This window comes from Cucumis sativus, chromosome 3 (assembly GCF_000004075.3).
Source record: "Cucumis sativus cultivar 9930 chromosome 3, Cucumber_9930_V3, whole genome shotgun sequence".
NCBI classification, from domain to species: domain Eukaryota; kingdom Viridiplantae; phylum Streptophyta; class Magnoliopsida; order Cucurbitales; family Cucurbitaceae; genus Cucumis; species Cucumis sativus.
In genome coordinates this window covers 27,121,766-27,135,334 of record NC_026657.2, presented here as the reverse complement: position 1 = coordinate 27,135,334, position 13,569 = coordinate 27,121,766, and the positions used below count along the sequence as shown (strand labels likewise).

The following is a 13,569-nucleotide window of genomic DNA, read 5'->3' as shown; positions in this document are numbered from 1 at the left end:
TTGTACATGATAGACGATGCAACTCTATCATGTCACATAGTACTGCTGGGACTTATTGGGTTTGCACATGATAGACGTAGTTGCCCAGTACTGCTGAGACTTATTGGGTTTGTACATGATAGACGATGCAACTCTATCATGTCGCCCAGTAATGCGGATACTTATTAGGTTCTATCATGTCACCCAATATTGTTGGAACTTATTGGGTTTGTACATGATAAACGATGCAACTCTATCATGTCGCCCAATACTGGACGATGCAACTGTTGGCTTTTTGGCCCTTAATCTCAAATTAATTTATTTTAATTATTCAATTAATTTATGTTTTGATGATAACAAATCTGATTTTTTTTTATGGACAATTTTATTAATTTGAATAGACCATATCGTAGAGCTTGGAAAAATGATTCTAACGCCTCTTGAATCACCCAAATCGAAGTTCAAATGAAGAAAATATTGCTAAAAGAAGGTTAACGAAAAAATACCCGAGATGGTGACGTGGCGACCAAGCATTCAATTTGAACCAATTAGAGAAAGCCACTTGGAGCAATGAAAGAGTAACAAATGTGGCTTTTTGTTATGTTTTATTGGCTTTTATAAAGAAAATGAATTTAAAATGATTTTAATATTATTATTTTCTTGTGTCTAACGGCTAGTTTTTTTAAAAGATGGTGAAGTTGCTTTATTGATTTCTTTTTAAACAAAGTATTTTGAAAAGACATATTATTATATTATTATTTGTATTGTGTCTAACGGCTAATTAAGTTTAAATCTCAACCATTCATTTTTCTTTTACTTATATCTAATGACCCAAATGATTTTGAATTTATCTTTCCTCTCTTTTTAAATACTTCACATTTACACAAGATCACCATATCTTTACAATCCTCAAGCAAAAAGCCAACATTGTTATTCTCTCTAAAGCTTCCAATTTTTATTCTTTTCATCGAGAGCTTCTTATTGTATTGTGAGGATTAAATTTGTGAGCTTCAAATTGTATACTCACTCTTTTAGAGAGTTTTCTTTTGTATGATTTAAAAACTTCAACATATTGTAACGGTTGGATCCTAACCCGTGGAAAGGATCGGGTTTGCTCTTGAACCCGAAAAAGGAGCAAGAATCGGTTCGGCTCAAATCCGTGGAAAGAGTCCAAAGAAGATTTTCAATCAAAATCCCAAGAGGTGCTTGGGAAAGTGGATGTAGGTTGAGTTTAACCGAACCACTATAAAATTACGGTGTCTTCTTCTCTAACTCTTTTCTAATTATTTTTTAATTTAATTTTAGTTACATACTCTTATTGGTTGAGTTTGATTGCATATTTCCATTCATATATTTTTATCAATCTTGTTATTTGACAAAGTTTACAAAATTCTTTATTTAAATTTAAAAAGTATCTAATTAGTTGATTTTACTTTTTATTTGTCAAAAAGTTTATTTAAACCCTATTCACCCCCTCTGTGGTTGCCATACCGATCCAACAGCAACTCTATCATGTCGCCCAATACTGCTGAGACTTATTGAGTTTCTACATGATAGACGATGCAACTCTATCACGTCGCCCAGTACTGCGGGGACTTATTGGGTTTGTACATGAAAGACGATGCAACTTTATCGATGTAACTCTATCATGTTGCATATTGCTTTAGCAGCTTGAATTTCATGATACTTATTTTCATATATATATATTTAAAGCAAGTCATCAACATTGACGCTCCTCTAGTGATTTTTTTTTTTTTTTTGTAGAACAATGATTTACTAACAGGTCATTCCGAGCTAATCAACATTCATTAACTAACAGGTCATTCTGCTAAAGTCTCGTAGAAACTGAATATAAACTGAATCCCTCGAGCTTATGAGAGGGTGTAGCCCCTTGTTCAATATTTGGATTAAGTTATTAAGAGAATAATCTATCTACCTAACCCTATAATGAGTATGAAGGAATTTCGTTTTGCACCTCATGTCTCCAACTATCCGCTTGATCTTACCCATGCCAAGGCTTATTGAGCCAGTTCTGATGAACTATTATCACCTATGCATATCGAATAATGATAATGTTGTGTGAACAATAATTCATAGTTAACTCAAAATTAAGAGTAAGTTATTTATGTCGTTAATAAACGGAATAGTGAGTTTTATACAATAAATGATGTTATAAAATAAATAGACTATTTCATGTTTTCATTCTTATGTAAACTATTTACAGGATACCTCATCTTTCATGTCTCTATATGAACGATTTAGGATCACATTGTTTGTACTGACAATAAAACAAACCACATCTATAATGACTCCATAATAAGACATTCAACCCTATTCATATACTATAGGGTCACATACTATACATTGTTTTAGGCCATATACTCGAACCTGTTCCGCATTTATGTCTCTACATAAAGTTCAAGTTTTACTAAAGATAGACTCAGGACCTTAGTTTATTGGTATTTAAGATCATAGTATTCAATTTCACTAATAATTTTTCAATAACTACTTTATTGAAATAGAACATGATTTTAAGTTACAAACTACGAGTTTTATGACATAAATTAAAACACAATACTGCTCCAAGAGACATCAATTTTGATCTCCAAGAGCCCTCTTGCAAGGTGGAACCCAAAGCCTTGACCTATCGAAGCCATTTGTTTACACACTTTAAAACCATTGTCATCAAACTTGTGATATTGTCTATCATTGAGAAAAATTAGTAAAAGACAAAAAGCACGTAGAAAGGTAAGTATAATGCAATAGAAAGAAGTTTTAGAGAAAAACCATGTTTTAGCAATAACTTTCAAATTTCTCACATGAAACTCACATTGTTTTCTTAACATTTGCAAGCAAACCCATCTACTTAATAACTATTTAACCAGTCTTTATAAGCAAGTTTCATGCATGTGTTGGATAACTTTTCTTCATAAGAACATACCTAAACTTCTTATTTGTTCACGTAGTCCCTACTCCTCTATACTTGTTTGGGATTGTCTCATTGTTTTTAAAAAATTTTTTAAGAGGCACTCGCAGTCATTAGCACTTTCATTCAAACTTGTGCATGTTGGATTAGACCACGTACAATGTTATTTTTTATTTTATCCCAATTATGTTTTTCTCGTACTCCTTTTGTCTTCTAAACACATCATGTTTAACCCCAAAATCATCTTCCTCATTATTGTTCTTATTTAAAAAGCAATAACTAAATAGATGCAAACCATATCATTCATTCATAAGTAATATCTTGTATTATTTATTTAGTTCATTTGATTCATTGATAAGTAACATCTTGTATTATTTATTTAGTTCATTTGATTAGATTTGTTCTTTATGACAGATTGATATATTTTTAAATTTGGTATGGAATAGAATAAGGAGTACAAGTTATTTGTTTATTTATTAAATATGGAAAATTAATGTTATTTGTTAAGAGATTATAGTTTTAAAACAGAATTTTAAAAGTTTAAAAATGTTAAATTATAATTTCCCATAAATTGTTCGAGTAAAAGGCGATAGACTCCCTCAAAATATCCTCCCGAAAGCGGTGGGGTCCACAAAACCAACGGCCGATTAAAAACATAATCGCCGCAGTGATCTACTGAAGGAAGGAAAACGAACGGCTTGGATTAAAGTAGAATGGCGATTAATACATCCGCGATTTATCGATTTTACACTCTGCACGTGCGAATATGATGAAACCCTAAAACCCACCCCGAATACAAAAACCCGCGTCTTATAAATATAGAAGTAAAGCCACAGCTTCACTCTTACCGCTCCCTCAAAACCCTAATCTTTTTCTACGAGTAGGGTTTTGCAGAGCCTCCATTGTTGTTTCTTTTTTTCAAAAAAGATTTAGGTTTTCTTTTATTTTCTCGGTTTCCATTGCTAACTGCTCTAGAATCCTTCTAAGCACTTAAAGTTTTTAGTCTATTTCTCCAATGGGCAAGTCCAGCAAGAAGTCTGCTACTAAAGTGCGTATGATTCTTCTCAGAGACATGTTTTCTTTTCGTTTTTGTAGTGTTGTTTTTACGTTATTTTGTTATTGATGGTTTTTGTAATTGTGGTTTTGATTTTCTTTTTGATGTAGGTTGATGTAGCTCCGGCTGCAGTCCCGTCTTCCAAGCCGGTGAAGAAAGGTAGCGTATACGTTCTTAAGTGTTACTGATTTGTGTTTGCAGTTATGTTATGTTGTTTGATGAGTTTTGGTGATCGATAGGGTTATATGGGTTGGTTTTCTTTTATTCTTGTTGGTTGTTGTTAAGTGTTTGGTATGTTGGTGTTCACGAAGGTAAGAGAGCGGCTGAGGAGGTTGTGGAGAAAGAAGTGGTAGCGAAAAAGCAGAAAAGAGACGCGGCCGTTGAGCAGGCTGTTCAGAAGCAGAAGGTCGAAGCCAAAACACAAAAGAAGAAGAAGGTGGAGACTAGCAGTTCAGAGGAAGATTCCTCTTCTGAAGAAGAGACGGTAAACATCATTGTAATTATGAACTAGATTCCTTAATTTATTTTTTAGCACGTTTTTTCTTGGTAGCTTATGACCATGAACTATAAAATTGGTCGGAATTACAATTTGTGTTAATGTGGGACGATTGTTGCGATTCCAGCGTGATAGTATACATTCGTTTTCGTTTCGGATCTCCTATTGTTTTTCTTATGCATATTTAGCTGCCTATATCATTATTGGTTTACTTTTGTATGAGTTAAGTTCTGAATGGGAATAAAATTTTCTACACTCTTCTTTTTAGCTCCTATATTCCAAAATAGACTTCTTAAAAAGGCCCTTCTTATGTATTGAGATCTTGGTGCACTGCTTATTTTTCTCTTGTTTGGCTTGTTTATTTGTTAATCTAACTACTTGACTTTAAACACGTTCAATTATGGTCAGTGATAAGGGAAAACATGATTTATACTCTGATGTTTCAATTATACACCTGTTTTATTTATTTATTTTAACAATTACAGAAACCTGCTCCTAAAGTTATTCCCTCTTCAAAGAAAGACACTCTGCCCACTAAGAAGGCTAATGGCGTTGCTGCCCCTGCAAAGAAGAAGCCTGATAGCAGCAGCAGCAGCTCAGAGGATGATTCCTCGGATTCTGATGAGGTGTGCAAATATACTCCGTCAATATGTTGTGCATTTAACTAGTTATTTAAGTTACTGTTCTTTGAATGGATTGTATATTTTCTGTGGATTTTTTATAATATATGTATGTATGTGTATGTATATCAGACAACTATAATTTAATTTGTGTATGATAAGTATGTTTGTTCAATTATAGTTATTTCTTACTTTTTTCAGAAGCCGGCTTCCAAGAACGTCAAAGCCGTGAAGAAGGGACCAAGCTCTGTCTCTACAAAGAAGGTCAAGGCATCCAGTAGTTCAGAGGAAGACTCATCTGATTCTGATTCTGACGAGGTAAGTTTTCAAACTAGGAATAATGTGTGGCAATTCCTGTAGGTCCATTAATCTATTTATCTGTTGTAGGAACCAAAGGAAAAAGTTGTTGCAGCAAAAAAGAGTGTGTCTGCTACTACCCCCAAAGGAAAAGTGGAGTCAAGTTCAGACTCAGATGACAGTTCGGAGGAGGAAGATGTAAGTATTTGATGCAAACAGTTGGTGATTGATTATGTACCTATCTTTCTGTTAATTTTTCTGTTGATTCCTTTTATTTCAAGGAGCCTGCCAAGAAAGGTACTGCTGTTGTTTCTAAGAAGAAGAGTTCTGATTCAGATACTTCAGAAGAGGACAACAGCTCATCAGATGAAGAACCTGTTAGTATTATTCGTTTTGTAGCAAGTTTTAATTTTAATATTTGAGGGGTTATTGGAGTTGAAATTAACTTTTTAATGATTCAGAAAAACAAGGAATCCAAAAAAAGCAATGAACAGAAGAAAATTCCCGCAGCTGCTAAGAACGGCTCTGCAGCTCCTACTAAAGATGAATCGAGTGACGAGTCTGATTCAGAGAGTTCAGATTCTGATGAAGATGTGAGTTTTAAATTGTTGTTTCCTTCAGCATTTTAGTCTGTTGTGTGACTTTTTCAAAACTACTTATAACTTCCACTAGGGAGTCCTTTCTGAGTTGTTAGTTTTCTCTTTGTAGGTTCCTGCAGTGAAATCTGCTACCAAGGCACCTGCTAGTGCTAAAAAGAAAGAGTCTAGTGATAGTTCGGAAGAAAGTGATTCTGATGAGGATGACAGCGGCTCTGACAAGGAACCAGTATGTACATCTTACTTGATTTTAGTGTAGAGAATTCTGCCTTTTGAGTCGCTTTGTGTGCAGTCTGCATAACGATTTGATATCCCCTTATGGAGCTGTCCTACATTGACAGAACAACTTCATAATTGCATGACTTCACTGTTAGTAATTGGTTGGTTTGGCAGATCTAGTGCTATATCTTCCTTTATTAAGAATCAAATATATATGAGAACTTGTTTTCTGAAAAATGCTAAAGAGAGCATGCTTATTTTTCCTGTTCTAAACAAATGTTTTTCTCTATCAGGCGGCAAAGAAGCCTGTTCCGGCTAAGGCTCAACCGGCCAAGAAGGTAGAAGAGAGTTCGGACAGTAGTTCTGAGGAGGAGGACGAGGACACTGTGAGTTCCATCTTTGATCACCAATAATTAACGTCAAGCTCATGCATGATCTGGTTTTTTCCGGACTTGTTTTACTTCAATAAGTTCCATTGTCCTCAAATTACGAGGATTGGTGCCTGTTTCTTGTATGTTCTGGTTTAGCACGGATTATTATTTGGATTTATTGATTAACATCAAGCTCATGCATGATCTGTGTATTTTTATATCTTGTTTTACTTCTACAGGTTTCATTGTCCTCAAATTATGAGGGTTAGTGCTGTTTCTTGTATGTTCTGGAGCTTCCCTGTTTAAAATTGATCATTATTTGGATTTAGATCTATATTTTCTATATGGTAGTTTTAGTTGTCATCTGTCTGTGATTTCCTTTTCGGATCTTGCATAGTTGATTTCAAAATATATATGCCTCAGATTGTCTTGAGCTTTTACTGTTTGGTGGAAGTGTATTATAGTTTTATATCTTTGATAAATATGAATTCTTGCTTTTTCTGTATTTCTATTGTTTTATGTTTATGGGGGTGCATTGTTCTCCGACCACTTCTATTGAAAATAAAATTTTAACATTGAATCAAATGATTCTCAGAAAGATATATATCTTTATTATGCCACAAGATTTCTTATTACATCATTTATCTCATGTCTTTGCAGACTACAAAGAAGTCATCTCTTCCTTCTGTGAAGAAAGATACTGTGAAGGTATTTGTTAAATGTTAATCTGTTTTCTGTAATGATTTTAATATCCTTTTGTTTCCGTAGAATGTGTCTGGAGTGTAGAACATGTTTTCAAGTCATTATGATTCTAATACACTTCTTTCTTCGTGAATTACTCTGTAAAATTAATAATATTTAGAGTGCTTTAGAAGTTGGAAAGAGTCTTAGTTCATTATGATTCTGCAGAAAGGGCAAGAAAAGATGGATGTGGATAGTGATGAAAGTGAGGACGAAGAAGACAGTGATGACAGTTCCAGCGAAAGTGATGAAGAGGAGAAAAAACCACTAACAAAGAAGAAAGCGGTTAGCATTTTGTGCTACTATGTGTACTTTTTTTTTATACTACATTTTAGATGATTATTGATAAAAATCTGATACTTTATTTAAATAGCAACTGCGCTTGTTCATTAGATTTTTTTATAGGAATTGAAAGCACTTGGGTATTCTTATAGAGTGTATAGTACATGCATCACTTTCAAGTTCATAGAAGATCTGTTCTAGTAATGACGCATTTTGTCAATATTTTTTGGGGTTACAGGATACTGATGTAGAAATGGAGGAAGCTGCGTCACCAAAATTAGTTGCCAAGCAATCTAAGAAGGACGCAGTAAATTGCCTTCACTTTGCTATTTAGACTCCAGTACAATATTAATACATTCAACAATTAATTTTAATGATTTCCATGCAGCCTAAAACTCCTGTTACTCCTAAAGATCAGAGTGGTGAATCAAAGACACTCTTTGTTGGCAACCTGTCATTTCAAATCGAACAGGCTGATTTGTATGTTGAAGTTAATTCATGTGTTTTTATTTTGGTTTTTACTTCTTGACGCTTACATTATTGGTAACATGGGGTCATTGCATGTGATGTTGAACCCATGGGGTATATGTGGGTGCGTTTGGTTATACAGTTGTTTGCATCTTCCATCTATTTATTGCTATTGGATTTTTGTACCTTAATTGAATGTAAAAAATGTTGCAGGGAGAATTTCTTTAAAGATGTTGGAAAACCTGTTCATGTTCGTTTTGCTTCTGACCATGATGGAAGGTTCAAGGGCTTTGGGCATGTTGAGTTTGAGTCTCCTGAAGTTGCTAAAAAAGTAAGATTCAGTGAATCTAGTAATAAAATTTATTTAGAACTGTTATTGGTGTGTCTTAGGTTTAAAGAAATATTCACTGGTGTTTTACATCGTCCTTTGTTGTTTCATGTTTATGATGAATTCTCTTTGTTACATATTTTTTGTGGAAAGCCTGTTTTGGGGTGTTTCCTTTTTGTGGGCTTTGTATGTTGTACTTCTGCATATCTTTGTATTTTTTATCTTTTAGTTATTTTGTTTTTGTCACATCTGTGTTCACTTTATGCGCTTGTTAAAATATTTCTTCAGGCTCTTGAATTGAATGGTGAACTCCTCCTAAATCGTGAAGTAAGACTTGACATGGCTCGAGAAAAAGGTTCATACACCCCATATGACAGGTAAAGAGCACAACTCAGTTTTGTATATCTTCTTTTTCTGACACTGTTTGCTTATTCATATTAAACCCATTTGTTTCCTGTTTTTTGATATTATTAGTAGAGAGAGGAACAACTCATTCCAAAAAGGTGGTAGGGGCCCGAGTCAAACAGTATTTGTTCGTGGATTTGATCGATCATTAGGAGAGGATGAGGTAATAAGAAATATAAAATTTTGTGAGATGTGACTGCATTTTTGTGCTGCATGTTTCAAAGGCTCTTAAATTCTTGCTTGTACAGATCAGAAGTGCCTTACAGGATCATTTTGGGGCCTGTGGAGATATTAACAGGGTGTCGATTCCAAAGGACTATGAGACTGGCAATGTTAAAGGGTTTGTATTTGTATGGTGTATTTTTTATCCTAAAAAATGTTATCAGAAAAAATGTTACCATTTTGGTCTTCTCAGTTGAATAGGAGTTCAAAAAAAGTTCTACATCAAAATGTATATTGGGTGACAAATCAAATGCCTGATGCTGGTTTGGCATTTTCTATTTCCAGGATGGCTTACATGGACTTTGGTGATTCCGATAGCTTCAACAAAGCTCTTGAACTTAATGGCAGTGAACTCCATGGCAACTATCTAACTGTTGACGAGGCTAAGCCACGTGGAGACAGCCGCGATGGTGGTGGTAGTGGAAGAGGCGGATGGAGTGGTGGTAGGAGTGGAGGAAGAGGTGGTGGTGATGGTAGAAGTGGTGGGCGATTTGGAAGTGGGGGACGATTTGGTGGTAGAGGAGGACGTGGTGGTGATCGTGGCAGAGGTGGAAGAGGAGGTCGGGGAGGTTTCAACAAACCAAACATGACTCCAACTGGTAAATAAAGAAAGATCGATTTCCTCTCTAATAACCACATTTACTGATTTGAAAAATTGTTGGACATCTCCTGAATGTTATTAAAAATGGGGTTTATAATGTGCAGGGAAGAAAACCACATTTGGTGATGATGAATGAAAAAGAGGTCCAAGATTAGTGGTGTGTTTCCCCTACAACTCACAAAATGGCATGATCAGTCTCTTGTAGAAAGGGAAAATTGTAAAAGCAAATGATGATGGGGAAATCAAAGTTTTGGCATTTAAAGACAAAGACGTCCTAGTATTTAGTAGTAGCTGAGTGTGATTGCTTTTTTTGAAGAAACTCTTTAATTTTTATGGTTATTTAATTATTATTTTTCTCTCTCTAAAATTAATATGTTCACTGACAACTATTATATATTTAGCATCGCATCAATACAATCAAATCATGCGCTGTCTTTGCTGTATGATATTGCATGAAGGATTATGATTTTTAGTTCGAAATTTTACACCACTTTTCATCTCTTTGATTTGTGTACATGCTCTTTGATTTAAGTTCCATGCATTAAGTTAATATTTTTTAATGTTCAGTCAGAAGGAAAATTATAAGTTTTTTAATTTGTATGCCTAAAGGATATATGATATTGATTCAAATTACTAATAAATCTCATAAAAGTTTTTAAAATTACTAATAAATTTCATAGTTCTTAAAATTACTAAAAAATTTCATAAAAGTTTCAAATGGACTAGTATGTATGGGACTCAACTAATTGATTTAATATTTTAATAACTTTATTCTTATTACTAATTTCATCATAACTTAATTGAATTTAAACTATTAAAAATCTTAATTAAATTACAAAATTAAAAATTACAAAATTAAAAAATATCAACTAGTTTGCTATCTTATCTCAAAATAACAATTTGAATATAAGAATTGAATTATTATTTTGAAATGGTGATTTGAATATAAGAATTGAATTATTATTTTGAAATGGGGAGATAACCAAAGTATTAATTTTCGAATTTGATAATCTCAATTATTAATTTAAAATAATCTCAATTTAAAATAATCCAATTATGTAAATGAATTAAAATTAAAAATAATTATATTAATTATATTTAGAAAGACTTTTAATCTATGTTTATTTGACTTAATAACATTAATTAAATTATAATTTCTATCGATATTGGTTTGAATGTTTAATTAGTGTAATTGTTTTAATATAATACGTTCTTATAACAACAAATCTTTTATGTGTAATTAATTTGTGATATGCAAATTATGAATATAATGCGTTAATAATGTAGAGAACTCTATCATAACAAGGTATCAACAACTTTATTCATTTTTTTTATTTCACTATTGATTTAAAATTTTAACAACTTTATTCATTTTTTATTTCAAAATAATCATATTATTAAATTTTATGGACTAAATCTCAACTATATTTATTTTAAAATATGCTGAATCTTTTTGTCCACCTTTAATAAATTTAAATTTAAATTAGTTTGCGTATTAGATCTTAATTTATTTTTAAATTTTGAATTTTGAATTTGAAAATTAAAATTAATTTTTGTATTAATATCTCAACTTTTTTTTTATTTAAAAATTAAATCTCAACCATTTTTTATTTCAAAATAAGTTGAATCTTTTCGTCGTTAATAATATAGAAAATAAAATAATTAGTTTTCGTATTAGATTAATTTATTTTTGAAAATTGAATTTATTTTTTCAATAAAATAGGCTAATATATTGTATGTTGGGATAAAATCATCCAAATTCCATATATCTTTTATTAAATAATTAATATAAAATATATATATTTTAAAAATCAGCTAAATTTCTTAAGAGATGAGAAAGATAACTTTTGTATCTTTTGTTGTGAGTGAATGTTTTTGTTCTTCTACCTCAAGTGTTTGAGATTGCAGGTTGTAGACTAAAATCAAATATGGAAAATGAAGATAGTGTTTGCATGCTTCGAACGTGTATATTCTTCTTCTTGAAAATGCATGATGAAGCTAAGTTTCTTACTGAAAATGTATGATGGAGTTGAAGATGAAACTAAAACTTCAAATGAAAAATGGTAGAAATTGGGGTTTGCCCACTTCAAGGTGGAAAGATTAGGGTTCACCTACTCGAAGAAGATGAGATGAAAAAAGAAAAATGAGAAATGGAGACGAAGAAAGATCTTCAAAACGGAAGATGAGAAATGAAAAACAAAAATGAAGAATGAAGATAGTTGCAACGGATCTTGAAAATGAATGAAGGGTTATGACTTTGATTGGACAAGTATGTATTATAATATTTATTAAAGTGTATTTATTCTATTTTAACGTATATAAAAGAATTTTGGGCTTTTGCAAATTCTTATCTATTGTATTTTTTTTTTTTTCATTTTGTAATTTTTGAAAGAAAAAAGTGATTTTGCTATTTTTCAAAATTGCTATTCTTCTTGTTGACCCTACTGGAAATGCTTAGAAAAAAAATTGGTGCAAGTTGTAGGTCAAATGTATTAGAGAAAATATAAAGATTGTGCGTGCAAGTTGATTATTAGTTAGGTTAGCATTGTTGATTGAAAAATTAAATTGAAGTTAGTCTTTTTGGTTAGAAAAGAGGAAGTATTGATTGGTGGTATGTGGCTATGTGGTGTTTGGAAAAGCCTCAAATTGATATTTATAAAGATCTTATATATAACACTTACCGAATTTACCGTAGTTTGTTTTTCAATTATAGACAAATTTTGGTGTAATGATAATTAACTGCTCGCTAAGATCTCAAACCCATTGTTCTTACCCATATGCTAATTCCATTTAAGGACTACTAAATTTATAAGCCGAATTTAATATTTTGAGAAAAGCCTAGCCTTAATGTGCAATTTAAGGTTTTAATTGCTTACCTTTCGTGTAAGTTTCAACTTCTTTTATATATTGTTATATGTCTCAACCCTACGAATAAATTTAGTGCGACAAAATTTTGAAATGAAAATAATAAATTAGAGAGAAATTAGAGGTTAAATAAGTAAGAACGGATCATCTTTTTCTCATCCGAACAGAAGTCTTCCTCCCCACATTAAATTTTAATTTATGAAAGAAAAAGGAAAAGTAGCAAGATAAGATATAGTTACAAAGTAGTAAAATGGTTTCAGGTTATTTGAATTTTTTGGTAAATAATTTCATTTTTTATGTGCTATTTATAACAATTCCCCTATTTATTATTAGAAAAATGAGAGAAAAAGGTTTCACTATCACCGTCTCTTTCTTCATCAATCATGTTGATGTATTATTATCATCATGAAATTATTTGTAACAAAAGTATCTTTTTAAAATCCTATTTTTGCATGCACATAACAATTGATAAATTGGGTATGTGTTTACCATCTTATGTCGTTTTGATATCTTTTGTATCTACAATTCGAGTAAGGATCTTAATCATTTCATAGTTTTTTTTGTTGGTGTTTCGTAAGATCTTTCTTTTCTTTGTTGTACCTACCTTGAATTTTGATAGATTCGTAAGATATTTTTTTGTTTATTTGATGTGCATTTAATTAGAGACTTTTGTGGACAATTTAATTGCACCATAGTCAAAGCATGGTGTCCATATAACCACTATTTTGTTATATTATTACTTTAATTAAGCAACCCAATCATTAATCTTTATTGTGTTTTGAATAATAAAGTTTTTGTGGTGTAAATAAAAATTTAAAATGTACTTAAAAGCCATGAACTACAACACATTCTAAAACAGCTTCATGAATAAGAATGACCCAAGGAATTGTTCAAAGTCAATCAGAATCAGTACCGAATGAACCTTCAAAAAGATTATATTCCTCATAGACTTTCTGACTTATTATTATTATTATTATTATTATTATTACTATCATTTTTAATTTTAAGAATCTTTTCAAAGTCACCATTTGCATGCCTGTGGACCCCACACGCGCTTACCTGTCACCGGGCCCCACGCGCTTCGGCCGAAAAAAAACGA

General features: G+C 31.9%; 1 protein-coding gene across 4 annotated transcripts; it reads left to right on the top strand.

The window, feature by feature from the left end:
* The first annotated feature begins 3,638 nt into the window (after positions 1 to 3,638).
* LOC101206235 (nucleolin 1) lies at positions 3,639 to 10,102 on the top strand. 4 transcript variants are annotated; one of them, XM_011653447.2, is made up of 20 exons: positions 3,639 to 3,953; positions 4,070 to 4,118; positions 4,271 to 4,443; positions 4,941 to 5,081; positions 5,280 to 5,393; positions 5,463 to 5,570; positions 5,654 to 5,749; positions 5,834 to 5,965; positions 6,081 to 6,197; positions 6,481 to 6,573; positions 7,219 to 7,266; positions 7,468 to 7,584; positions 7,820 to 7,888; positions 7,970 to 8,061; positions 8,263 to 8,380; positions 8,666 to 8,754; positions 8,852 to 8,945; positions 9,031 to 9,122; positions 9,290 to 9,603; positions 9,710 to 10,102. In XM_011653447.2, the coding sequence occupies exons 1-20, from the start codon at positions 3,921 to 3,923 to the stop codon at positions 9,739 to 9,741; spliced, it is 2,121 nt and encodes a 706-aa protein (XP_011651749.2). In that variant the 5' UTR covers positions 3,639 to 3,920; the 3' UTR covers positions 9,742 to 10,102. The 4 variants fall into 4 exon arrangements, with proteins under 4 accessions (XP_011651749.2, XP_031738694.1, XP_011651750.2 ...); XM_031882834.1 differs by having other exon boundaries at positions 5,277 to 5,393; positions 5,657 to 5,749; XM_011653448.2 differs by having other exon boundaries at positions 5,277 to 5,393; positions 8,855 to 8,945.
* Positions 10,103 to 13,569: the final 3,467 nt, after the last annotated feature.

What these genes read in the sequence shown, in the direction of transcription:
- LOC101206235 (XM_031882833.1), top strand. Translation starts at nt 3,921, where the DNA reads ATGGGCAAGTCCAGCAAGAAGTCTGCTACTAAA. An exon ending in CCTCTTCTGAAGAAGAGACG is followed by an intron (nt 4,444 to 4,940) that starts GTAAACATCATT and finishes TAACAATTACAG; the next exon opens with AAACCTGCTCCTAAAGTTAT. An exon ending in CTCCTGAAGTTGCTAAAAAA is followed by an intron (nt 8,381 to 8,665) that starts GTAAGATTCAGT and finishes ATATTTCTTCAG; the next exon opens with GCTCTTGAATTGAATGGTGA.